The 26,259-nt window shown below is 39.7% G+C and overlaps 1 protein-coding gene across 4 annotated transcripts in view; it reads left to right on the top strand.

The window, feature by feature from the left end:
• The window catches only part of LOC136867358 (uncharacterized), a 178,134-nt gene that overhangs the window by 61,683 nt on the left and 90,192 nt on the right, over nucleotides 1-26,259 (top strand). For all 4 annotated transcript variants that reach the window (XM_067144528.2, XM_067144529.2, XM_067144530.2 and 1 more), the window contains exons 6-8: nucleotides 1,897-2,100; nucleotides 9,197-9,423; nucleotides 23,443-23,692. In XM_067144528.2, coding sequence (XP_067000629.2) covers nucleotides 1,897-2,100; nucleotides 9,197-9,423; nucleotides 23,443-23,692 — 681 coding nt within the window. The remainder of the gene's footprint in view (nucleotides 1-1,896; nucleotides 2,101-9,196; nucleotides 9,424-23,442; nucleotides 23,693-26,259) is intronic.

The following is a 26,259-nucleotide window of genomic DNA, read 5'->3' as shown; positions in this document are numbered from 1 at the left end:
TAATTAGCTTATACAAATGTCTTACAAATTACACACAAAATCATCTTGTCATTTGTTCTTTGAGTGTATAGATGCACATTGAATAAAACATGAGTCTACACTTGATGTATTAAAATAATTTGCACACTTTAAAATTCTTATAAAACTAATGTAAGTTGGTTACTGTATTGTACGTCATGTTAATGGCACTCCTTGATCGTTGTTGTCTATAAGAAGTAAAACGGGGTTGGTTGATTTCATCATGGAAACACACGTCTCTCAATATAACTATATAAATTATCCTGTCAGTCTGTTGCATAATGATGATAAAACGTGTCTTGTCACCTCTGTTGTTTCTTGTCTTTAATAATTTATATCTTCCACCACTAAGAATTGGAAAGGAACTAACAAGCATCAAATCAGGTCTTGTATAAGGAGATAGGAACAATAAAAGGAACACATAATAGGATGAAGATAATGGCTGGTCAGTGTAAGAAGAGGGAGCAACAGAAAGAGGAGACAAGGACACAATGAAAACATACAATAGCAAGGACTATCTCCACATCTTCATACAATGCTCTTTTTGAAGAGATAGTCTCTCTCCTCATCAATCTCTTTTCTTCCATATCCGTCTCTTTTCAGCTGCCAACAGGCTTGTTTCTACTTCTCAGCTTCATCAGGAGGGCAGGCATCAACACTCACTGAGGGACCATCTTAAGAGATCTTTTGTCTTGATGCAGGAAGTGTGGGATAGAAAGAAAACACGAGATAAATACAGAAAAGACACTTGTTTGTTACTTTCCAATACTTATATATCCCATTGGGGCCCATTTCTCCTTTCGTATTTTTCCTGTGTTCCTAATCTTTTACCACCTGATTTTATCATTATCTAATGTTCCGTCCCTTTTCTTGTATTTATCCGGCTTTCTTCTTATCCTACACTTCCCACATCAAAACTGCAGGTCTGTTAAGTTGGCCCCTCAGTGAGTGTTGATACCTGCCCTCCTGATGAAGCTGAGAAGTAGACAAGAGCTTCTCATGGGCTGAGAAGAGATAGATGTAGAATAACTGGGACTGATGAAGAGAGAGCCATCAAGCAAATGGCTGTGTGGTTTGAGTTTGAACCCCAATGCTGGCAGCCCTGAAGATGCATTTCTGTGGTTTCCCATTCACACCAGGCAAATGATGGGGCTGTACCGTAATTAAAGGCCACGGTTGTTTCCTTCCCACTCCCAGCTCTTTCCTATTCCTTTGTCTCCATAGGACTTATCTGTGTCGATGCATTGTAAAGCAAATTGTTTAAACGTATGAGGTTGATCGAAACCATTTTGAGTACAATGTGGTCGTGAAATTCAATACTCATTGACTTGGCCTACAACAGGCGACTTCCAAGCACTCTACAATGTGATGGTAGTAGTGCCAGACCTGTAGCTTAGATCTTTTCCAACAGAACAAATATGACCTAGACCACCATAAATAACTCGGTTGGATAGAGCAACCGACGCGAAACTGGGAGCTTGTGGATTCGGATCCTACTGGTGTCCAGTTGGCCATTTTTTTTGTACTTAACATCTCTTCAATACGTATTGAACACGACCTAATATGTTGAAAGTTTATTTCAAGTAGAATGTGATTGTGAAAATTCAATATTCATTGACTTCAGTACAATATTAAGCTACTAGCAAAAAATAAATCTGTATAGGACATTGTACGCCTTCACCAGGACAAACACTGCTTGCACATGAGGTGTACTAAAGATTCCTCTGGTCTTGAAATGAGAGATCTTATACTTCCGTGACGTTTTCAGCATCCTCCAAGAGTACCTACTATAATTTGTTCTTGCATTGTAATAATATAGGCACTGAAGGTATGTTTGCTAGTAAAATTATGTTATGTTTTCTCCATGCATAATTTCAGGAAAAACAGATGCTGTTGAAGTCCCAAAACGAAGCAAAGGAAATTTCTAAGAAATTAAATAACCTAGAAGCAGATATAGCAGCTCTTCGTGAAGAGAATAACTCTCTCCAGTTGCGGCTAAAAGAGGAGAGATCAAGAAGTAATCTTTTGGAACAACAGAAAAAAACAGCGCTGACATCTATAGAAGAGAGTAAGAAAAAAGAGGTATGTTTACTAATTTTGTCTATGTAATTTTAAAGCTTTGCAGTCTTATCAAATAATGATAACACCTATAACATACCTGTAAGAAAAAGGAGAAGAAACACACTATTAAACGAAGTGTGACATGTTTTGTTCTTGAAAGATGCTCATCAGATTCAACAGTTTTTTGTATTGATAAAAATTATTCTGAAATGTAGAAACATTTATGTTTAAATTATGTTTATGCTCTTTAGTACTTGAAAGTTAGAACTAATTTTTAATGAAATGCTCTCTCCTTGCTAGTGCAACAAAGAGTGCAGTCTGGTGTAAGGCTCTGTCATTGGCGTGAGGCTAGCCGGCTAACTAGCCAGTTGGTAACTTTCCGTTACGTTATGCTCCGGTAATGTCAACGGCTACTTTGAACTGTTCGTTTAGTTTTATTATTGGTGGTGTTATTCTTGGTGCCTTATCAACTGTGGATATCGGCAATCATCATGGCGACGTCTTTTGGTATGACAGCCCTGAAGAGCTCCTCGGATGTCATTTTGCACCATTTGCAAGAGTTATCCAACCAAGAAATCCTCCTCCTGGGTCTTCTTCTCCTGTTGATCTTTCCGTAGAAGAAGAGCTGCAGGAGATGGTACTTAGAACCATTTCGCATTATATGGCCTAGATACTACAGTTTCCTCTTCTGAATGGTAAACACAAGTTTAGACTGACTATACATACGTCAAAGGACATCTTCTTTGGAGACATGTTGGACCCACGTAATCTTGAGCAGACGTCTGTAGATCAACATTTCGAAGGCTTGGATTTTCTTCTCCATGGCATCGGTTACTGCCCAAGCTTCGACATTGTAAAGAAGTATGGAAGAGACGTAACATTTCCCTATTGGCCTCTTCAGGTTTAGGCTGACGTCATGACTGGGTAGCATTTTTTTCATCTTAACAAAGATGTTTCTTGCTCGTTCTATGTGACATCTGATTTCTAAAGAAGTATCTCAGTCTTCACTTAAGGTAACCCTCCAGTAGCTGAAGTTCTGTACCCTCTCAACAGGTCGACCATTAGCCGTGTTTATCAGAATGGCACTTCATGTTTGCTGATGACCGTGCATTTCATTTTTATAAGAATGAATATCATGGCCATATCAAACCCTGGCATGGCGCACCTTGTCTAAGAGAGCAATGAGTACGATATTGTCCGCATACTGTATATTGTTGATGTCTTCACCGTTCACCTTTATTCCCTCCGAGATATTGTTGAGCACATCTGTAATGATTTGTTCAGAATATAGGATGAACAACATTAGCGACAAAACACAACCCTGTCGCGTGCCTCCGGTGATCATAACTGTCTTGTTCTTGACGCGTACAACCAAGCCCTAACCCCAGTAAAGGTTTCGGGTACGAGTGTCTTTTCAATCCACCCCTGTGCTCTTTAGTGTATTTATAATCTTGTCATGAAGACACCTATCAAAGGCCTTGGAGGAAAAACAGGCATACACAACACAGCTGGCATCCCTGCAATGCTGGAAAACACTTGAATTCCGAACAAGGCCTCATGGGTGCCCAACCACTGCAGAATCCAAATTGAGATTCACCCACATTTTCCTCACATTTCTGATAAATTTGACTGTGAATAATTTCAAGGAATACTTTCAAGGTGTGACTCAAAAGGCTGATTGTTCCAAAGTCACTGCATTCTTTGGCACTCACTGTCGTTGGCAAGGTAATGAATGTAGATATCGGGCAGTTTTTAGGAATGATGCCAGTATTATATGCTTTATTGTACAGCTTAGTTAATTTGTTGACGCATTCCTTCTCTATGACCTTCAATATTTCCACAGGGATGTTGTCTAGCCATGCAGCTTTTCCGCTTTTGGGAAGTTTGATTGCTCGCTTGACCTTGGATATGATTACGTCAGGGCCTTCAGTGACACCTGGTTCTGGCAGCTCTGGATGATCTTCATCCTTGAAGAGTTTTTGAATATATGTCTCCCAAACTTGTAAGATTTTGCTCCTTTTATAAGACCAGGTTTCCATGTTCGTCCACGGTATTACCAGCCATATGCTGTTTTTCATGCCAGTTGCTTCCCTTATTTTCTTGTGTAGAATAAATAGATCATGTATATCATTTTCTTCTATTTCCATACACAGTTCACTCATCCAGTTTTCTTTGGCTTCTCTAATTTTATTTTTAATTTCATTTTGAGTGATTGTATAGACGGCAGGTTTCAGCTTCATTTCCCTCCTTTGTTCCATGAGTTAGAGCATTTCATCTGTTATCCAGGGCTTCTTTTTGTACTGTATTATTATTAGTATTATTATTGTTATTATTGTTGTTATTCATCTGGTATACTATTGCACACAACATGCATTCTGTTAGGCACGTAAATGAGCGAATGATGTGGGTAGATTTGGCAGTTGGAGGAATTAGGACGAGAATTGTCTCGGTGTATTCAGCATGTGAGGGTGCAGATGAGGATGAAATTGACAAGTGTTAAAAAGCATTGTGTTGCGACATAGTCAGGTCGACAGCAAGGATAGAATAGTGCTAATGGGCTATTTCAATGCAAGAGTTGGGAATAGAACTGGAGGATACGAAAGGGAGCTTGGTAAATGTGGGGAAGATATGGAAGCTAGTAGGAATGGGAAGCATTTGCTGGACTTCTTTGCTAGTATGGGTTTAGCAATTAAGAATATATTCTTCAAGCGTAAGGCTATTCATTGCTACACATGGGATGGTAGGGCTACCAGATCCATAATAGACTATATCTTAACTGTTTTTGAATTCAGGAAATCTGTTAGGAATGTATGGGTTTTGGGGGGAGTTTTCAATGATACAGACTGTCTGATCTGTAGTGAACTAAGTATCTCTAGGCCTAGGATAGAGAAAGTGAAATCTGTCTACAAACGAATAAGGGTAGAAAATCTCCAGGACAAGGAAATTGGACAGAAGTACATGGGTATGATTAGTGAGAAATTCTAAACAATGGACAGTGTTGTGTTGTATACAAGAAGCACAATATACAAAACACAACTTAAAAGTTTATTTTCTTGCAATCTTTCATACAATACACACAAAGTAAAGGAAATTGAGACTTGCTTCTTATCGTGGTGACACGCTAGATAATATTGTAAGTAAGTTTACTGTTTGCAGGAGACATATTTACATATATACAACTTAGATCCTATATGTACAATTAGGTCTATAATGATGAGGTAGAGTGCCACTAATATGTGAAAGTCTATGATAGCTGATGGCTATCTAATGTTTGGAAGTCTGACTTGAACTTGATGCGATGTTCTTTCTAGCAGAATGCTAGGATGGTGTAGGCAAGTTATAAGGAAGGCGGGAATCTAGAGGCGGTAGTTAGTCCTGAGGTGAGACCTCTCGATCAGAATTCAGTCCACGTTTTCAAGAGGGATACCTCCGTGTCTGACGTACGACGTTGAGCTGATTGCTGGACTGCCTATAGCGGCGGAATCGTCGCTCCAATTTATGCTCGCTGGCTGACGTCACACGTCATGAGTCAGCACTCTGCTGGACACACTTGTATATTCCAGGTGGTTCGATGCGGGAGCGGGTTGCGTAGCTGCAAGGCGGAGGACACTACAACACCGTCCCCTCTAATTTAGCAGCAGTGAATTGAGGTCCATTGTCGGAAATTAAGGTTTGGGGTAAACCTTCAGTAGCGAAAATCTTCTGGAGTGCTCGAATAGTAGCTTCCGTAGTTGTAGAATGAATTTCCACGAAGTAAGGAAAATTGGATAGTGAGTCTATCACGACGAGCCACATAGAGTTGAGAAAGGGTCCGGCAAAGTCTGTGTGTACACATTCCCATGGAGAACTAGCTGGGGGCAGTGGAGCGAGGTCAGATGTAGGTGCATTCTGGTGTACTTGACATGGTTCACAGTGTGAGAAATTGATACATTAATAAAAACGACCTTTCCAATACATAGTAATCCTTTATATTTAGTATAAAACCATTAACAGATACTAAAATTAGAACATGTTTCGCTCATACTTTGTAAGCATCATCAACCAGAATAACCTAATTCAAGGTAGGTCAGGACCCTGATTTCAGTACATATAACGTAAAAATGTCTAACAATTTAAAAATGACCAAAAAAATATAATATGTCTATTAAAACATTTAGTGACCATTAAAATAGCTTGAAGTGTAGGTGAATGATGATAAATGTTATTGGTGCGTTGCTGTGAATGATTATTCTTACGGAACGATGAGTGTAATCCTCACACGTTGGCATTAAACTGTTTATAGTTATGAACACTTTTGCACCAAAAGAGTGAACTATTGTGGACTGCTATCTTGTTACAGATGTTTTAAAATCACATGTGTTGGTTCAAAAACGAATTGTATGGATGGATAAAACATTGCCTGGTTAGCATAATATGGCTTTAACACGAGGAATGCTGCTGTAGAAACAGCAAGGGAATGCCTAGGAACAACTGTGTCTAAAGATCGGTAAAAGCTAACATCTTGGTGGAATGATGAAATGAGAGCAGCTTGTAAACGTAAAAAGAAGGCTTATCAGAAATGGCTCCAAACAAGGGCTGATGCAGACAGGGAATTGTACGTAGATGAAAGAAACAGAATGAAACAAATAGTTATTGACTCCAAAAAGAAGTTGTGGGAAGATTTTGGTAATAACCTGGAAAGGCTAGGTCAAGCAGCAGGGAGACCTTTCTGAACAGTAATAAAGAATCTTGAACAGTGTTTTGGGTAATTCATGTGAACTCATAATAGATCCCAGGCAATCACTGGACAGGAGGAGGGAATATTTTGAAAATCTTCTGAATGTAAAAGGAAATTTTCATGGTGGTGTCGTGAACAACCGAGCTCATGGGGAGGAGGAAAATGATGTTGGTGTAATTACGCTTGAGGAAGTGGAAAGGATGGTAAATAAACTCCGTTGTCATAAAGCAGCAGGAATAGAAGAAATTAGACCTGAAATGGTATAGTATAGTGGGAAGGCAGGGATAAAATGGCTTCATAGAGTAGTAAGATTAGCATGGAGTGTTGGTAAGGTACCTTCAGATTGGACAAAAACAGTAATTGCACCCATCTATAAGCATGGGAACAGGAAGGATCGCAACAACTATCAGGGTATCTTGTTGATTAGTATACCAGGCAAAGTATTCAGTGGCATCTTGGAAGGGAGGGTGCGATCAGTGGTTGAGAGGAAGTTGGGCCACCGAAATGAAATTCTTGCAACTGAATAGTCAGACTTCATGCCAACAACTACATCCACTCCGTCTTTGATAAGGTTACAAAATTAGGATTTTTTTAGTTTTTTAGTTCTCCAGAAGCTTCATCAGTCTTATCAGAATCATGCATTGTCAATAAAAGGATGATGTTCCAATATTTCTTAGGAGCTTAAGACACGACCATTGTGTTTTCGCCAAATTCAAAGGGGCTACAGAAAGGAGGCCTTCGTCTGATGTTTATAGTTTCTAAAGGTTACCCTTTTGATTTTCATCAAGTTACTACGATCGTAAAATCCTTTTGAGTAGCCAACTCGTTTGTGGTGGGCATGGAGGTGAACCAGGCTTTCATTGCCACGTTCTGACCAAAGCCTTGAATTGGTACAGTCAATCTCTTCACACTTGGTGTATTATCCAAATGAAAAGGTCCCTCTGGTTAATTTTCAAAATAAACTTCAATTTTTTGTGTATAAAATATTCTTGCATCTACTACAGCAAACATCTTCAAACTGTACTTTGCCGGTTTGTTTTTTGTTTTTGTTTTTTGCCGGAAAAGAACACCTTCCTCGAAATAACTTTTACATTTCATCATATGGTTGGTTATTTCTTCAAGAACCGACACTGGATAAAAGAGGTCTGTGTCCGCGATGATTTGGTACATGGATTCTCCATTGCGTTGTCTTGCCAGGGTGAGTATAATGAGGCCCAAAACTAAAGGTACATTCTTCCTTTTCTCCATCTTGAGCAGATTGTTTACCTTTTCTATTGTGGTCACTATTTACAACCTCATGTACCTGAGAATTATCAGAAGAACTGTTACGGTTCTGAACATATTCTCTGCATAGTCCATTTCCTTTTCAAGCTAATTAATTAGCTTTTTGATTTTCAACACTCATAATGTAAAAAATGTAAACAATAATTAAAACTGGGAAATAAATTGCAAGAGTTCTAAGAATTTGGCAAGCCAAACACAGAATATGAAAATCGAGAATCAAACAAAATCAGTAAAAATGTATAACACGGATGGTCTAAGATGAGCGCTCCGCTCACTCATTTTCTGTGTTTGCCACACGAGACCTTTTGCCGGATGATGTCAGAGGAATACCAACCACTGTGTTATTCAAAAGAGTGTTAAGAGATACAGCAGGATATGAGTGAACTAAGCCTATTGCCATTTTTTGATGGTGCACTACTTTTACATCTGTATTAGCACAGGCCAGAGCAAAATGTAACTTTTACTGAAGTCCCAGTCTCATCCATGGCTGTGACAATATGGAAGCTGCTGGGGTATGGGTGGTGTGCTGAGTGATGACATTCAGAGCATGACTAGTGCATCTGATTGTTATGAAAGGTGTTACTCGTAGGGTAAGTCGTGCTGCCAGAGCACTTTCTGGCCCAGTGAGGAAAGCAATGGCAAACTACCTCACTCCTCATCTTGCCTAGTACGCCTCATTTTGGTGCTGCCATCGGTTTTTGCGGTTTCCTTATAACAGCATAACCTTTGGTGGTGCTGTTTGAGGATCCAACCACCCTCTGGGCTGATGACCTGACAGACAGACAGACAGACATGAGTGAACTGTGCATTTCTGGTTTCATTAATCGTACTATTACAATATTATTATTGTAGTAGTAGTATGTATGTATGTTTCGCTGGGGTGGAATTTTATTTCAGTAATAATATACTGTATTTTGATTGTGTTTAATTGTGCTTTATCTAGTATTAATTACAGTATTATTAATTATGATTTTAATGTATAATTGGTTTAGTGTAAGAGAAGGCCTAATGGCCTTAACTATGCCAATAGAGACATTTACCTACCTATTTTATAGTACTGTGACTAAGAATTTCATTTATTCTCTTATAAGGAGTAAAACTGCAAATATGTTTCAGAAATCATTACGTGACGAGTTGAAAGAGAAAAGTGACATGGTTGAAAAAGTGAAATTGGACCTGCGAGATTATTACCAAGAGCAAGTGGAAGCCGTAGTCCGTGAGAAATTGCAGGAGTTCCAGACACAGCTAGATAATGCTGAGGCTTCTTTGCAGCGTGAAATGGAAGAACGTGATAAGGCTGCTTCAGAAGCAGCTGCTAAGCAGGTGCAACATATCACTGACAAGTGAGTGTACATCAATGCTCACGTTGTAAAATTTTCATCTTATATATTTTTTTGGTTTGTATTGAGGGAGTTTTTAATGGTGAGAGATATGATGCAATGACATGACTCTGTGGTTTCTATTAATATTATTACGGTGGAACCTCAATTATCCGTTCCCGGAAACTACGTTTTCCCGGATTCTTCGTTCAAATTACGTGGTCCCGCGAGCATCCTAATTAAATCACGTTGTAAAAATCCAGCATTGTCTGTTCCTTGAGGAAACAATTTCCCGGATCAACTATTCAGAAATTTCAGTCCTATCAACGCTAAATCCTCGATCAAGCCTTTTTCAAGAAACTATCTCTCATGGAAGGATGACTACGGCATACCTATGGATCTAGGCGTTATCGTCCCGTTATTGCAATAATTAGAGCAAGTGCTGTACTGGATAAGCGATCGGTGCTGAACTTGCATAAGGGACCATCTTAGCATTGCATTCGGGAGGTATTGTTAAGCGAATCCTCGGAAATCATAAAGCAGAGTGGGTTCACAATTGGAAGGACACAGAGCACATTTCGACAGCTCTACTTGAAGACTGAACGAGTTTCATCATATGTTTGTACTTGTAAAACATCTACAATTGTCCAGGGTTAAAAAGTTGTTCGATACTTTTTTCAATTGTATCGTCGAACAGGTTGTTGGGACTTCCCTCAGGGCACTGTATTGTCACTGGGCTTTCAGACAGCAATCAAAGCTGCTGTTTTTTTAACACAAATCTAGTATTTTAATATAATCGTATACGATTATGTTATTGAGATCAGAACAGATCTTGCACCTTACATACATAAAGCCATGGGAGGTCTTGGGATTGCCTGTTACTGTTTTGGTTCTAATATAAGACTGCGAATTTTACGTTTTTGTGTTAAAATGTCATAAAAACCACAGTTGTTTTACCTGCGCAATGTTACATTTAAAAAGTTTGTATCATTTCCCACTCATACTGACGTGCAGCGAGGGCGCTTTGCATCTTAGCTCAAGGTCACAAATAACTGTCATTTCTGAAGTTTGATGGTATTTTATCTCTTTCCAATTTGATTCTGTTTAGTGACAGGCAGAATTGAATATAATGCATTCGGGAACTTTTGAGAGTCTATACTTACATTCGAAACAAGACTTCAAAACCATGTTCTCGAGTTCAACATGATCTTTAAAAGTTGATCTAGGCCTAATTTACACAGTAGAAGATTTCCAGACACTGTCTACGAACAGTATACGGGTGACCGAATTACGAAGGGAAGATTTTTAAAAAAAAAAGGGGCGGGGGGCTTTTCCCATCATGTTTGGCGCTTTTGTATCTAATGTGCTTTATTTTATTAGATTAGAGAATTAAAAACTACTTGTGATTGATTGTTGTTTTGAAGAGTTTGGCTGATCAAAGTTGCTGAACTGAAAGAAGTTTTCACGGGAAACAAAGTTTTCCTGGTAAAACAATGTAAAGTATCAAGATTTTTAACTTGTGTACCGGTAATTAATGTTTGAAGCCGGCCCTGCGGTCTAACTTGCCTGCCTGTCACTTGGAGGCCCTGGTTTCGATTCCCGGCTAGGTCAGGCTTTTTTTACCTGGGTGTGAGGGCTGGTTCCAGATCCACTCAGCCTACGTGATAACCTTTAATTGAGGAGCTATCCAACAGTGAGATGGTGACCCCGATCTAGAGGACCAGGAATAATGGCCTTGAGGATTCATCACACTGACCATGCGTCACCTCGTAATCTGCAGGCCTTCGGGCTGAGCAGCGGTTGCTTGGTAGGTGAAGGCCCATTGGGGCTATAGTTTGGTTTAGTTTAGCAGTGTTTGTAAGATTATAATTATACATATTTCATTTTTGTGATGATTAGCTAAACTGTTGATGCTTTTCACCCGTTCCCGGATTTTACGTTTTCCTGTGTTATACTTTTTTTTCTTTTTCGTTGTCCCTCCAAAAACGGAGAATCGAGGTTCGACTGTACTCAAATTGTGAATATAAGAATTGCAGTACAGTTTGAATTCATATCTGTGTATAGCAGATGGAAATGATTGTTGTTTCAGTGGGTTTATTTGCCTCTTTTAGCATTAGCTGAATAAGAAATGAAGTGGTGTTTTCTGTTTTAGGTAGAAGAAAGAGGAAGAGTTCTTATCCATTGAATAGTATGGGTATCAACTAAAGAAAAGGAGGGGCCTTGAAAGATAAGAAAATGAATGACTACCTAAACCTCAAAACTATGTAGATGGAAGAAAATAGGAGTTTGCAAGCCAAATCTTTCACCCTTTTGCCTTTCATGACCCTTCCTTGCCTTTAGCTGGTGCTCCCCTTGTATTTCCATCTTGTTATGTCGCATAACACAACAATCTCTGTTATATTTGTGATGGCTTCTTATTCTTTTCCCTAGGAAGCAGTGTTCTTGATATTGCCAAGTGCCCGACTCTTATCCATGAAGGTAACTGTCATAGACCCATGTTCATAAAAACCAGAACACCCTGAAAGACTAGAGATAGGAAGTTCATATTCACAGGACATGTGCATTAATATGTTCTGAAGAAATAGCACGATTAGCATTTGAGCCGCGTCGGCCCTCAGGTTCAAGGTCCACATCGATATCTCGGCGCATCACCACCGACTGGTAAAATTTGCCTGTGGCTCTCATTGTCGCTATAAACCAAAGGTAATAGATCAGTGAGACTTGAGCAGACGTGCAGGATGCCTCGCAGACGTATGCAATAACCATACTGTCAGATGATCAAATGAGCGAGTTTGAAAGAGGGTGCGTTATTGCCATGAGAGAACGTGATGCATTAATTCGGGAAATTGATGCTCGTGTGGGGCGAAGTATGTCGGCAGTGCAACGTGTGTACAGAATGGTTCACAGAAGGCTGTGGAACACAACCACCCCCCAAGAAGATCGACACCTCATCCGAATGTCATTGCAGGACAGATCTGTGTCCTCCTCCACTTTAGCGCAACAGTGGAACAGTGTAACACATCGTACGCTATCAGAAGTGACAGTCCGTCGCAGTTTATTACGGTCTGGGTTACCGGTGCGTCGTCCACTTCGCCGCCTACCTTTGACTAATGTGCATAAACATGCTAGACTGCAATGGTGTATGGAACGACGTCGCTGGGGACATGAATGGCAGCAGATAGTGTTTTTGGATGAATCCAGGTTCTGTTTGTTTGAAAATGATGGCCACATTTTGGTTCACCGCAGACAGGGGGAGAGACATCACATTAACTGAATTCGCACAAGACATACAACGCCATCTCAAGGACTTATGGTGTTGGGTGCTATTGGGTACAATTACAAATCACAGTTGGTGCGTGTCCAGGGCACTGTGACCAGTTTGACCTACGTGAATGACATCCTGCGACCCATAGTATCTGTACTTCAAAGGAGCGGCTACGAAAGGCATCTGTCTCCATGTTAGGGGCTGCCTAATTTTAAACCTGGAAGTAGGTAATAAATGCCTTTGGGTGTGGCGAGCCCATCGTAATAATAGCCTATATGGATAAAGCAGATATGGTGCCTCGGAAAAGTTTATGGCGTCCCCTGCTGAAAGCGACACGCAGCCGTTCGGATGCTGGGGGAACTGTGAGAAGTGGGCAACCAGCACCAAACTACATCAAGATTGCGACAGTAAATGTCCTGACACTGACGGAAAAGACAGAAGAACTGGTTGACTTCATGAAAGAAAAAGATATAGCCATACTTGGGCTATGTGAGACCAAAAAGTGGGGTACAGGAGAGATTCCTCTGAAAGAAGAATACAGGCTGTATTACAGCAAAGGACCTGAAGCAAAAAATGGAGTAGCCATCATTCTTAGGAAGGAAATCTAAGAGTATGTGGAATCTACAAAATGCGTCAGCAATAGGATGATGGTGATGAGACTCCAGTTTGAAAATGGCATGAAAGATCTATTTCAGTTACATGCCCCACAAACGAGTTGCATAGCTGAACATCTAGAGGACTTTTTAGAGGAAGTGGAGAGACAGATAGAAGTTAAGGAAGTGCTGTTGATGGGAGATCTAAATGTGCAAGTTGGAATGGAAAGACAAGGAAAGGGAGATGTTGTAGGGCCCTTTGGATATGGAAATGTAAATCCAGAAGATGAGTTGTTGGTGTATTTTTGCATGACCAACCAAATGATTGTTGGAAACACCTGGTTTAGGAAGAAGAACAGTCAGAAGATTACACGTTATGGTTGGGGAGATACATACAAAGACCATGATTGATTATACGAGGGTAATCCCAAAATAAGGTCTCCTATTTTTTTTTAATAAATACATAGACCTGTTTATTTCCACAATGGTTTACATCATTTTACAGTTTGAACATTTAGCTATTTTTCTACATAATCACCATTTCAGTCGATGCATTTTTGTAGACGCTGTGAAAGTTTTTGTATGCCCATGTCATACTAGCTTGCCGCCATGCTGTGCAGGAAGTTGTGAACCTCATCTTTCACCTTGTCGTCGGTGCTGAATCACTTTCCAGCCAAATGTTCTTTCAACTTAGGGAACAAATGATAGTCACTGGGCACCAAGTCGGGACTATAGGGTGGTTGGGTGATGATGTTCCACTGAAACTGTTGCAGGAGAGCAACGGTTTGTCGGGCGACGTGCGGGTGAGCGTTGTCATGGAGAATGTTTATGCCCTTGCTCAACACTCCTCTTCTCCGGGTCTGAATTGCCAGTCTGAGTTTTTTCAGGGTCTTGCAGTACCTGTCAGTGTTAATTGTGGTCCCAGCGGGCAAAAGGTCGACCAACAATACCCCTTTTCGATCCCAAAACACAGTTGTCATGACTTAACCGGCAAAATGTGTTTGCTTGAATTTCCACGGCTTTGGCGAAGAGGGATGCCGCCACTGGCGTGATTGTTGCTTGGCCTCATTTGTGAAGTGGAACCCCCAGGTTTCGTCATTAAGGATTATGAACTTCATATTGTTGGTCCGTATTGAACTGAGATAACATAAATAATGCACAGTAGAATTTTCCACCTATTCAATACTAAGTTGTATTTACAGTATTTACATTACATGGGACTAGTCATCATCAGCCATATTAAAACATACACAAAATAAATGTGAAATCCTAAAACATGTTTTCTAGCAGTAAGAGTCTTATGAAGTATAATTTTACAATATGAAGTGTGGATGAAATGTTGCAAATGAAAATGAAATATTATGTGTGATGTAGGTGAGTAATAATTAATATAAGTACATTATACATGCTAAGAAGTCTGGAACAATAGTACAAATAAGAATCATGGAATTCAGTAGGTCCTGGTGATACATAACGGGTGCTATGTTAATAAGAATGAACACAAAGTATACAAGAAGGGTGCCACGCATGCTGACTGAAGACCACACGCGACGAGTTGACTCTTCCCGTGCAATGTGTGGTGAAGAATATGTAATGAAAGGAGGGTAGAAAGACTTTAAATTTAAAGAAATGACGGCTATATTTGGCAAGAAATGCTATGTATACACTTACTTACCCTCTCGATTTTTGTGCTATGAACTAGTTGCCTCTGCAATGTCAGAACGAGTGACACTTGTATTAACATCATCATCATCATCATCATCCTAAACCATCTCCAGTTCCCGGGTGTGGTATATGAGCCTCCTCCATCTCATCCTGTCCTTGTACCATTCTTCCTCCACCAACTTGTCCCAATCATGACCTCTCAGCAGTACATCGCTCTTAACTAAATCTATCCATTTCCTTGGTGGCCTTCCCACGGGTCGTCTTCCTTCTACCTTTCTGTCAAATTCCTTCCTTGCAGTTCTGTTTACTGGCATCCTCTTCATGTGACCAAACCACTTCAGTCTTGATATCTGAATCTTATTGAGGAGAGAATCATCTATTCCTACTTCTCTAATTTTCTCATTCCTAATCTTGTCTTTCCTGGTTTTCTGGATCATAGTGCGTAGGAATTTCATTTCAGCTGCCTGAAGTTTGGAATTATCTCTATTGGTCAGTGTTGTGGTTTTGAGACTGTCTGTAAGAATTAGTGTATAATAGGACTTGTACAATGTCATTTTTGTTTTCATGGGTATTTGCTCATCCCACAGCAGGTGTCTTACCTCGTGGTAAAATTGTGTTGCCTTATTGATTCGATTGTTCACCTCATGTTTTGCTAGGTTGTCATTTGATATAACGCTACCCAAGTATTTGAAAACTGGAACGCTGTCCAGTTGAGCTTCATTTAACATGACTATTGGTTCTGCTCCTTCCCCATACACTTTCATCACCACAGTCTTGGTCTTGCTGATGTTTAAACCATATTTCTTAAACTCCTCATTCCAGCTTTGTATTCTCTCTCCCAATTCTTCTTCTGAGTCACTCCAGATCGCAACATCATCTGCAAATGTGAAGGCTTTGATATCTCCATGTTCTTTCCTTTTAATAGATTTCATTACTACATCCATTACAATAATAAATAGAAGTGGTGACAATGAGCTGCCCTGCTGCACTCCTCTCTTTGTTTCAAACCAGTCCGACAAACCACATCCTACTTGAATACAGCTTCTGTTCCCACTATACAACATTTTCACTTTGTCTATGAGGCTGTCTCGCACTTGAAGTTCTTTCATGCATTGCCAAATTCTTTCCCTTGGTACACTATCGTATGCTTTCTCAATATCCAAAAATATTAGAAATAAAGGCTTGTTCTTCTCCCAGTATTTTTCCATTAGCATCCTAATTGCAAATATAAGGTCTGTAGTTGACCTTCTTGGTCTGAAACCATACTGCTCTTCTTCCAGAATTGGTTCAACAATATCTCTGATTCTGGTCTCTATTATTTTTTCCAATATTTTCAGGACATGAGACAGTAGTGTGATACCATGGTAATTAGTACATTTTCGTCGGCTTCCTTTCTTGAACAGAGGTACAATGATGCCCATCTTCCAGTCCTCAGGAATAGTATTTTCCTCCCATATCTTGTTGAGCAGTCCATAGAGCCATTGGATTCCTGGAACTCCCGCTGCTTTCAGCATATCTGCACTTAGTTCATCTATGCCCACTGCCTTTCCTTTCTTCATTCTCTTGAGCGCATTTTCAACCTCAAGCCATGAAATTGGTGGTTCAGTTGTGGTTCCTCGACTTGGCTCTCCTCTATCCATTGTTATGTTTTTTGTATCTCCATTCAGCAGCTTTTCGAAATGGATCTTGAGTTCTTGTTTAATTTCTCCCTCTTCTTGTGCCAGAGTTCCATCATCACGTTCTATTGCTTTTATGGTCTCTTGATCCCTTCGCTTGTTTTTCACTACTCTGTATAGCAATTTCATATTTCCTCTACTGTCCTCTTCCAGTTTGTCTGCAAACTCATTCCATTTCTTCTCTTTTTCTTCCCTTACAATGTTCTTTACAGCAAGTTTCTTGTTCCTGTATATTCCTTGAAGTCTTTGTATTTCTTCTTCATTTCGTTCTTGTCCCTGTTTTTGTTTTTCCTTGTCCAGTGTCTTCTTTATTTGGTTTCTTTCTTTCACCGCTGTTTTCACTCTATCATTCCACCATGGTGTCTCCTTTTTTCTTTTGATAGAACTTGTAACTCCACATAGGTTTTTGGCTTCTCCCACAAAGGTGTCTTTGAAGGCCTTCCATTCTTCATTAACGCTGGTTACTTCACACTTCGGCAAACTCTGTTGAATCCTTTGTTTGTATTCTTCCTTTATTTGGACTTCTTGCAACTTCCAAGTTTTAACCCTTGGTTTTTTCGTAATAAGTTTGTGCGTTTCATTTGCCTTATGTTTGAAGTCTACTACCAACAATCTGTGGTCACTGTCCATGCTTTCACTAGGGATGACCTTTACATCTGTGATGTACCTGCCACCATCTTTATTTGTGATTACGTAGTCAATCAATGTTCTATACTGGCCATCCCAACTGTACCTTGTTATTCTGTGACTGTCTCTTTTTTTGAAGAATGTATTTTTGATTATAAGATCATTTCTTCTGCACAGATCTAATAGTTGTTCTCCTTCTGGGTTCCTTTGTCCAAATCCATGTGGACCAATGATGTTCTCGTACTCAAGTCTGTCTACCCCAACTTGCGCATTTAGATCTCCAATAAAAATGACATTTTCCTCATTAACTGTATCTTCCAGGTCTTGCCGAAATTTCTCTTTGTCTTCCTCACTGCAGCCTATCTGTGGGGCATACACTTGTATGATGGTGTACTTAGTGTTCTCCAGTTTCATGGACATTTTAATGATTCTATCACTTTTGCAGATAACTTCAGCTGTAGCATCAGTCCTTTCGTTAATTAAGAATCCAACACCATTTTTCGCTACCTTCTCCTGTCCACTCCAGTATAATTTATAACCTCCACGAAGTGTCTTTCTTCCAATCCCTTTCCATTTGATCTCACTTAATCCCAATATTGATATTTTTCTTCTATCCATCATGTCTAGGAGTTCTTCTAACTTTCCAGTTAATGATAGAATGTTCATAGTTCCAATTCGGTATTTGGGTCTCTTTTTTATTTGGGGTTTCCTTTCAGAACATTGTATATCATCAGCCTTACGGTCATCATACTTTACAATTGTCTGAGAGGACGTGTCAGTCCGGTCTGTAATATTCTTTCCGAGGTTCTTTTTCTTATTGAAAGCAACTGTACTCAATACTCTCCTGCTGACTTGCTAGGCCTAACGCATAAGAGTATTTTCTTTCAGGGTTTACTCCCTTAGCCATTGAGGATGCCTTCCTCGTCCTACAAGGCAGTAGGTTCCATCTGTACACCCCAGAAGGATGGGTTCACTCTTCCGCCATCTCCGCCATACCGAAGTCCATCTTCTCCGCCGTAGATGCCGTTGAGGTCTTCACCCTTAACCCATGGCAAGGGCCCTCCATATTTATGACCTCTGGAGAGAGGGTGTCCCAGTATTTTAAAACCCCCAGGAATTGGGCTACTTGTTGGTCTGCGGGTTGTATTGGTTATTTCAACCAGCCCTACATACTGTAGGGGCCCCCTATCCGCCACCTGGGGACGCGCTCTGTAGGGGTCAGGTTCCCCTGGTTACTTACTGGAAGTTAACCCCACCCACAAGGAGTAAGGTTATTTGTATTGTATCTGTGTGGAATTGAGGGAGGGCGTGTGGTGCAGGAGAGGAGATGGGCGGAGCGTTAAGCTTACGCACTGTTGGCTGTGGGAGGTTAGTAGGGGCGGACATGGAGGGAGTTACCTTTAATGGAATGGTGGGAGCTTTTGTGGATGTTATATTAAGATTTTTAAGAATTTTATTTTGACTAAAATTTAGTGATTGTAACAAGTTGGGTAAAATCTTGTATACAGGATTTTTTACTTCAGTTATGTCATTTAGATTAAGATTTTTGTTATAGTATTGATCTAAATAAATATAAATGCTTTCTAGTTCATTAATTTTCCTTTGCCCACTCTTTTGATAATCGTAAGCTCCTGTTCGGTAGTTGTAAAATGATGTCCTGTATCTTTCATGTGAGAACTCATGGCTGAGAACTTGTGTTTATTGGCATTATAGTGCTCTTGATATCTCGTAAAGAAACTCCGGCCTGTTTGCCCAATATACGAAACGTCACTTTCTGTGCATTTGAGTCTGTATATGCCTGAACTTGAATAGATGCTACTGTTTGAGTTGAGTGTGTTGTGATTGAGAAACAGGTTGCGGTTAGTGTTTGTTGTCCTAAAGGCAATGTTGATATTTAGCTTTTTTAAGTTATTTCTTACCTGGTAAATACTTGGATTATTGTAGGTGAAAGTGGCGAACCTAGATTTTTTTTTGGGTTTATCTGGGACGAGGTTTGTTGCTAATTTAAGTTTAATCTTGTTGATTATTCGGTTAACTATTTCTGTTTTAAAACTGTTAAGTTTTGACAAATTCTTTATATAATTGATTTCTGTTTTTAGATTCTTAGGTGTCAGAGGGATTTTTAAGGCTTTTAAGGCTTTCCCTTTCCCACGGATATTATTTGACTCGCTATCTGGCAAAACCAGGAGTAATAATTTGCTTAAATCAAGAGTAATAATTTGCTTGTAGGAAAAGTTGTGGGTTACCGTCACTAAATAATCTATTGTATAAAACCGCATAAGTTATCTCCTTGAAATTATGCAAGAGAAAAAAAATGTACTATACTAATTCTATAATGAAGCAATGATCTTGCCTAATTACACACAGGAACCCCCAATTCAGTATGATACATCAAGAAGCATCCGACATGGCACAAGTTAATGTCCCATTGCTTGAGGCAGACTGTATTGCTCTACCTGATGGGGCTCTTCTTTTCTTGTTCATACAGAGAATAACAGGACTTCACTCCCCCATCAGTCTCGATAAGAGTGTGATTATTTGCTGGTAAAGGGAAGGGACTGTTTCCTGACCTGCCGTTTCAGTGAAGAAAAATTTCCAATCATTTCCTGTACGAGACGCTTCCTGAATTCCAGCTGTGTATGTCCATGCTTTGTCGTAGGTGGAGAGTTAGTTGCATCAAATAAAGTAAAACTATATATGATGTAGACATTGATTACAAAACCAAATACATACTTTCACCACTTCTTACAAGGCCTATCAACTGTGTAGTAGCTCCTCTTCTGATATGCTCAATCAACCCCTCCCATATACTTTGTATATTTCTTTGTAGACAGAGGATACTGCACTCGTACCCTTTCCTTGGATTTTTCCACTTTCCTCTGTACCTTAAATTGTACCATGGGGTCGGTATTTGTTGACAACATGGTAATGTCTCGCTTGTCTTTCCAAACAGTCTCACCATGAACCTGCTATGCTGGCATAGCAGGGGGTGAGGTGATACTCCCATGTGGCGCGTCCCAGGTGGCGGATGGGGGGGTCCTAACTGGCTTGCCAGTGGACTTGAAGGAAATAAAATACCTCTCGCGGACCAAACACACAACCCCCTGTGGGTGGGGGAGGTAGACGAAAAATTCAGCCACGGTACCCCCTGCCTGTCGTAAGAGGCGACTAAAAGGGGCGACCAAGGGATGATCAAATTAGAACCATAAAACTACTTGTGATTAGTACCACCACACGGCAAAAGCCACGGGTCGCTTTTACTTTAGCATAGTACCACTATGTTGGGTACCAAATAGGTTTGTGATTAGTAGCAAACGAGGGCTCGATGGCTTTTACAGTACCTGTGATTAGTAGCACTATACGAGCGACACCATGGGATGAGGGAACCCATGGTTCTGGCTTGCCTATGATTACTACCCACTATATGAGGAACACCACGGGATAGTACGAGTCCCTGTGGTTAGTACCCTTATGTGATGAACACCATAGGTTTGCGTTGCCTGTAAATGGCGCTTCAATGTGTGAAACAGCATAGGTCTGTAATACATGTGCAAATTTCATTACCTGTGAGTAGTACCAAAATGTGTGGAATACAGCGAGTCTACGCTACTCTTGATTAGTACCGCAACATGACAAATACCATGGTTCTACTTTCCTAGCGATAAGTACCATTGTGGGGGGCCGCTGACTTGGATTTTGGACCCCTTTTGACTAGAAGTATCATCAATTCAGTATTGTGCTATAGAAGCTGTTCTACGCCAGCTTCTGTGCATGTGAGTCACTGTGGGTCGGTTCCACTGATTGTTTTAAATTCATATCCATGCATCCATTCATTCTTCGTCCTCAGCGTTTGAATTGTGGTCAGGGGATGTTTTGGGGCTTTTAATTTGTCATTTCATTTTGTCTCATTTCGTACCATTGGGGGCCGATGACCTCAATGTTAGGCCCCTTTAAACAACAAGCATCATCATCAGCATCATCACCAAACAGTCGCAAATACATTTCCACACTGCAAACTTCTACTCTCCCTTTGCTTTAATTTCAATTTCTTGGGATATTTGAATTCAACTGGCCAGCCCTTTTTGTTGAAGTTTACAGTACCACATGCATAAGTGCCTAGGAAATAGAGTTCATTCATGAGTCTAACGGATGTGAAAAAGCTTCCAAAGTATACATGGTCATTCTTATGCAGATTGTTTTTCATCAGATTTAGCACAACTTGTTCCACAAGTAAAAAGTCCTTGTAGTGATTTTCCTTCTTTCCCAAGTAAACAATGACCTTCAAAACATAGCCCCCAAGTGTTGCTAAAACCCACACTTTGAGACTCCATTTAATGGTCTTTTTAGGATAATAGTTTCAAAGAATGTCTTCCCTTGAAGCCAGTCATAGCTTCATCAACTGAAAATTCACATCCTGTTCTTAATTTTTCACTAACTCTAGATATCCAGTCCAGAATAGGCCTTACTTTTTGAAGACAATCATACTTTAAATCTCCCAATTTCTTTTCATCTTTGGGGGTCTGTCAGATGAAGATATTTACAGAGCAAGTCATACCACCTCTCAAGCATACAATTACTGACTATATTACACTGAATGAGCTTGGAAGAAAAATAATCTGTTTTTTCAGGCAGTTGGTATACACCCATATAAATAAGAATACCTATAAAAGCCTTTATTTCTTCATTATGTTTTCCCAATCTTTCTGGATTATTAAACCACTTTGTCTCTTATAGGTCACATGTAAGTTAGTAGTCTCAGCTAATTTTGAGAAAGATTTGCCACCAATCATGTCCTCAAAATGTTAAAATTCATTGGTACCAGTTGGAAGATTATGAACAGGTCCATTATCCAGAATAAAATTAGCTGGGGGATTGAAACTAATATTGATTGTCCAAGTAGACCTAATAGTTTGAACAGGAAAAGTACCTGAATGAGCATCTCCTGTCCCATCCAATGTATTTTGAGTTTCTTCAGGTTCATCTTCCATGCCAACTGTTTCCTCATCATTTTCACTATCTTTACTGCAAATTTCGAACTCGCTATCACTGCATTTGTTAATATACTGATCCAGTCCATCATGAATATCGTCTTCATTCAACTCTCTATATGCAGCTATGTTGCTACATTCAGTCAGCTGTCTGTTTTTTCTAAGGTAACCTATAAATAGGGTAGTATTTTAGCAAGCTGTTATTTGTATCTAGGAAGCATGGAGAATTCATTGGTGCCAAGAAGTTATACGTTTGGCCCACAGATGGCAGAGGAAGACAGTTTGAAACTCGAGTACGCTCTGCTACTCAAATCATGGGAGATAACTTGCGAGTCCGGTATGATTTACTACGCATCCCATGGAAAAGAATTAAACAATACACCTGATCAAAATGTAAAGAATGTTCATTCTTTTATAGGGAGACAACTTCATTTCAGGTTTGTATAAGGGACAGGAATTGGTTTTATGTAGGGATAACTTAATAGAGTATGCATACACTTAATAGTCTGTATAACTCCAAGTTACAGAAAAACATTTTATATCTGGGCTTTAAATGTCCTTTGTGATGTAAAAAAACTGATAGAACTTCAAGATATAGAAAATATGTAACATGTAAAATATAAAAGATTAGATTGGGAAACAAAAATTCCTTTGTGATATTGGACATTTGATTTATAAGAGTTTGACTGTATTGCTCCTTTTAATTCTGACTATTTATACCTCCTACTTTCTGCCTAATTTAGTATCGGGTGAAATTTTATACCGCACATTTTATGCCAGATTTAATACTAAACTAAATTCCCTCAAATACTGTAATTTGTACAAGTTTTATGCAAGATTTAGCTGAGTTGTACAGCTTTTATTTCAGTCTGTGCTTAAATTTAACTTACTTTAATGTCTTTCATTTCATACTAGATTTAATACTGGCCTGATTACTGTGTTTTGTATTCTATGATAGGTTTTGTTCCCCTTCTTTGTTATTCAGTTTTGTCTCTTTGAGTTCTACACCAAATATTGTATCTCTTTACTTACCAGACCATGTTTCAAAGAGATTTCAATTCCAGACTATTATTATCAGACAAAGTGATATTTATAGTAATTTCTTGGTATCATCTTTCTCTTTTTTTAAAGTTTCTAATTGGGATAAAGTAATTCAGAACCAGTCTGAATCATATATTGGATACAGTTTGGTATTATATGTCTTTAACTTTTCCTATTTTGTTCCACAGACATCAGTTAGAAGTGCGTCTCCTAGAGGAGAAACACAAAGAGGAGCTCCAGCTGTACAAACTTCAGCTGACACAGGCTACACAGCAAATATCTCAACTACAGGTCCGCTTACAGAGCTATAGCAATAAGAAAACGGAAATTGTTGAAAAATTGCAAGGTGTTATGGAAGCACAATGGAAAGAAGCCTTGCGTATTATTGGTGGAAGTAGCCCCGTTGTATCCTCCAGCGTTTGTCACCCACGTTTCTTGGTGAGTAGTCTCTTCATGTTACGCATGGTTGTCCTCTTGTTCCCCCTTTCCCAGGTGTTTCTTTCCAATTACGATACATAGTTATCATAAACCAGTTACATAATAATAATTAGGTGATCCTTGAATTTACTGTATACGTTTAAGGTAACACCCGCTCAAGGGTAACTCCACAGGAGTGAGGAGAATTTGATAGTCCCCTATGGACAAATGTTGGAAGATAGAAAAAGATATCATCTTTAGTTTGTTGGAGGTTTTGCCATAAGACTTCCAGTCTTAAACTCTTACGCAAACAGTTCCGCACAGGTTTTCCACAAATTGAGATTCACATAACACTCGACAACAAACACGCAATGTATTATTGTAAGCACCATTTTGTGTTGCATTCAACTGATCACTAAACACGTCTGCTCCTCTCACTCACTCACGTAATGACACAGCGATGTAATTGCAACAGAGGATGCGGGAGATTCACAGACACGTGTCTTCAACAGGTTGGTGCATCAAAATCATGGTTTCCAGCATTTCCTGTGATTGGCAGCTCTCCTGTTCATTAACAAGGGTCCGTTCCTTGTCAGTCTTATAAATATTTTCTGGGCCAGTTTTAATTTGTCCACCAAGTATAATGGGTCCTTACCATTCCTTAACAGTATTAAAGGTGCATACCTGTTTTCACACTCCTCAAAAGTTGTTTTTCCATGGCTAAATGTTTAGCGTGCTGGCCTTTGGTCATAGGGGCTCGGGTTCGATTCCTGGCAGGGTCGGGACTTTTAACCATAATTGGTTAATTTCCCTGGCATGGCGACTGCGTGTATGTGTTGTCTTCATCATAATTTGATCCTCATCACGATGCACAGGTCGCCTACGGGAGCCAAATCAAAAGACGTGCAACTGGTGAGCCGAAGTCCTCGAACTCCTCCCGGCACTAAAAAGCCATACACCATTTCATTTCAACAGTTGCTTTATTCTCACCCCATAAATTGTTTACTATTTTATTTAACCATTTTCCATTGATCCAACAGTTGCTTTATTCTCATCTCATAAGTTTTTTACTCTTTTATTTACCATTTTCCATTGATCATAATTGAGGGGCTCGGGAGTAAATAATGGGAAAGGACATTCATGCTTAGTAGAACCTACAAACTTGTCAACGTTGGGATTCACGTGTGGTTGCTATTAAGTAAATAAATAATTAAATAAACAAATAAATAATTAATGGTAAGGGACATGGCATGTTTAATAGCAACCGCAAACTTGTCAACATTGTGATTCACTTGTGGTTGCTAATAGTCCTACTTTTGACATTCCTTCCTGTCACATCGTCAGCTGTAACTCGATCCGAGTATATGTAACTTCTTCCTGCATAGAGCGAGCAGTTCAACTCAGTTTATGGATGTGTTTGCGATGACTAAACAGACCAATCTTGGCATAAAACATACGTCCACACAAATCGCACTGAATGGATGCAGGAGAGCGGAGTTGTAATTAACAGATGAGTTTTCTTGCTTGTCGCTTGGCCTCTTGATGTCTGCGGAGTTCTCTTTTGAACAAGTTGACAGCGGTGGATGTAGCGTTCCGCCACAGTGAATGGTCCACAGCACATTCTTCCCATGTCTGTATATTTATACCAGTTGTCTTCATGATTTGTTTCAGCTGGTCCTTAAAATGCTTAAGAGGGGTCCCATGAGGTCTACTGCTGGTGCAAAGTTCGCCATAAAGAATTTGCCAGGGCAGCCTGGTATCACTCGTGCAGTGTTTGTGGCCTAACCATCTCAGTTGATTTTTTTTTTTTTTTTTTTTTTTTGTTTGTTTTGTTATTTGCTTTACATCGCACCGACACAGATAGGTCTTACAGCGACGATGGGGCAGGAAGGGGCTAGGTGTGGGAAGGAAGCGGCCGTGGCCTTAATTAAGGTACAGCCCCAGCATTTGCCTGGTGTGAAAATGGGAAACCACGGAAAACCATCTTCAGGGCTGCCGACAGTGGGGTTCGAACCCACGATCTCCCGAATACTGGATACTGGCCGCACTTAAGCGACTGCAGCTATCGAGCTCGGTCATCTCAGTTGATGAGCGATGATTGTTGCCTCAGTGCTATTTAGCTGCGCTTTGTTGAGAACTGCAGTGTTGGTCACATAATCCTCCCACTTAATATTCAAGATGTATCTCATTTTTTGTTGGTGTAAGCACTCAAGTTTTCTGATATTACGGCGATAGTGTGTCCAAGTTTCACAGCCACATAGTAGCATGGAAATCACAATAATTATTAAATTAATGTTGTATGGTCCACCTTTTCCAATACTATATTATGCAATATTATTGACTTACATTACTAAACTAGGGACTAGATTCTGCCTTGGCTGGCCATCTTCAGCCTTAATGTAATATACCTAATAACTAAATAAATGTAAAAACAAACAATTGACATGAAAACTAATGTACAAACACACAATTAACATTAAATCTGGGATGAACTAAGTGTAAAATCTGAAAAATAAATTAGGCTCTAAATTCTTAGCATCTGGAGTACGCTCATCATCCAGACCCTTTCTTTTATTGATATTCATAGA

This window comes from Anabrus simplex, chromosome 3 (genome assembly GCF_040414725.1).
Source record: "Anabrus simplex isolate iqAnaSimp1 chromosome 3, ASM4041472v1, whole genome shotgun sequence".
Taxonomy (NCBI): Eukaryota; Metazoa; Arthropoda; class Insecta; order Orthoptera; family Tettigoniidae; genus Anabrus; species Anabrus simplex.
This window is presented reverse-complemented; position numbering and strand designations above follow the sequence as displayed.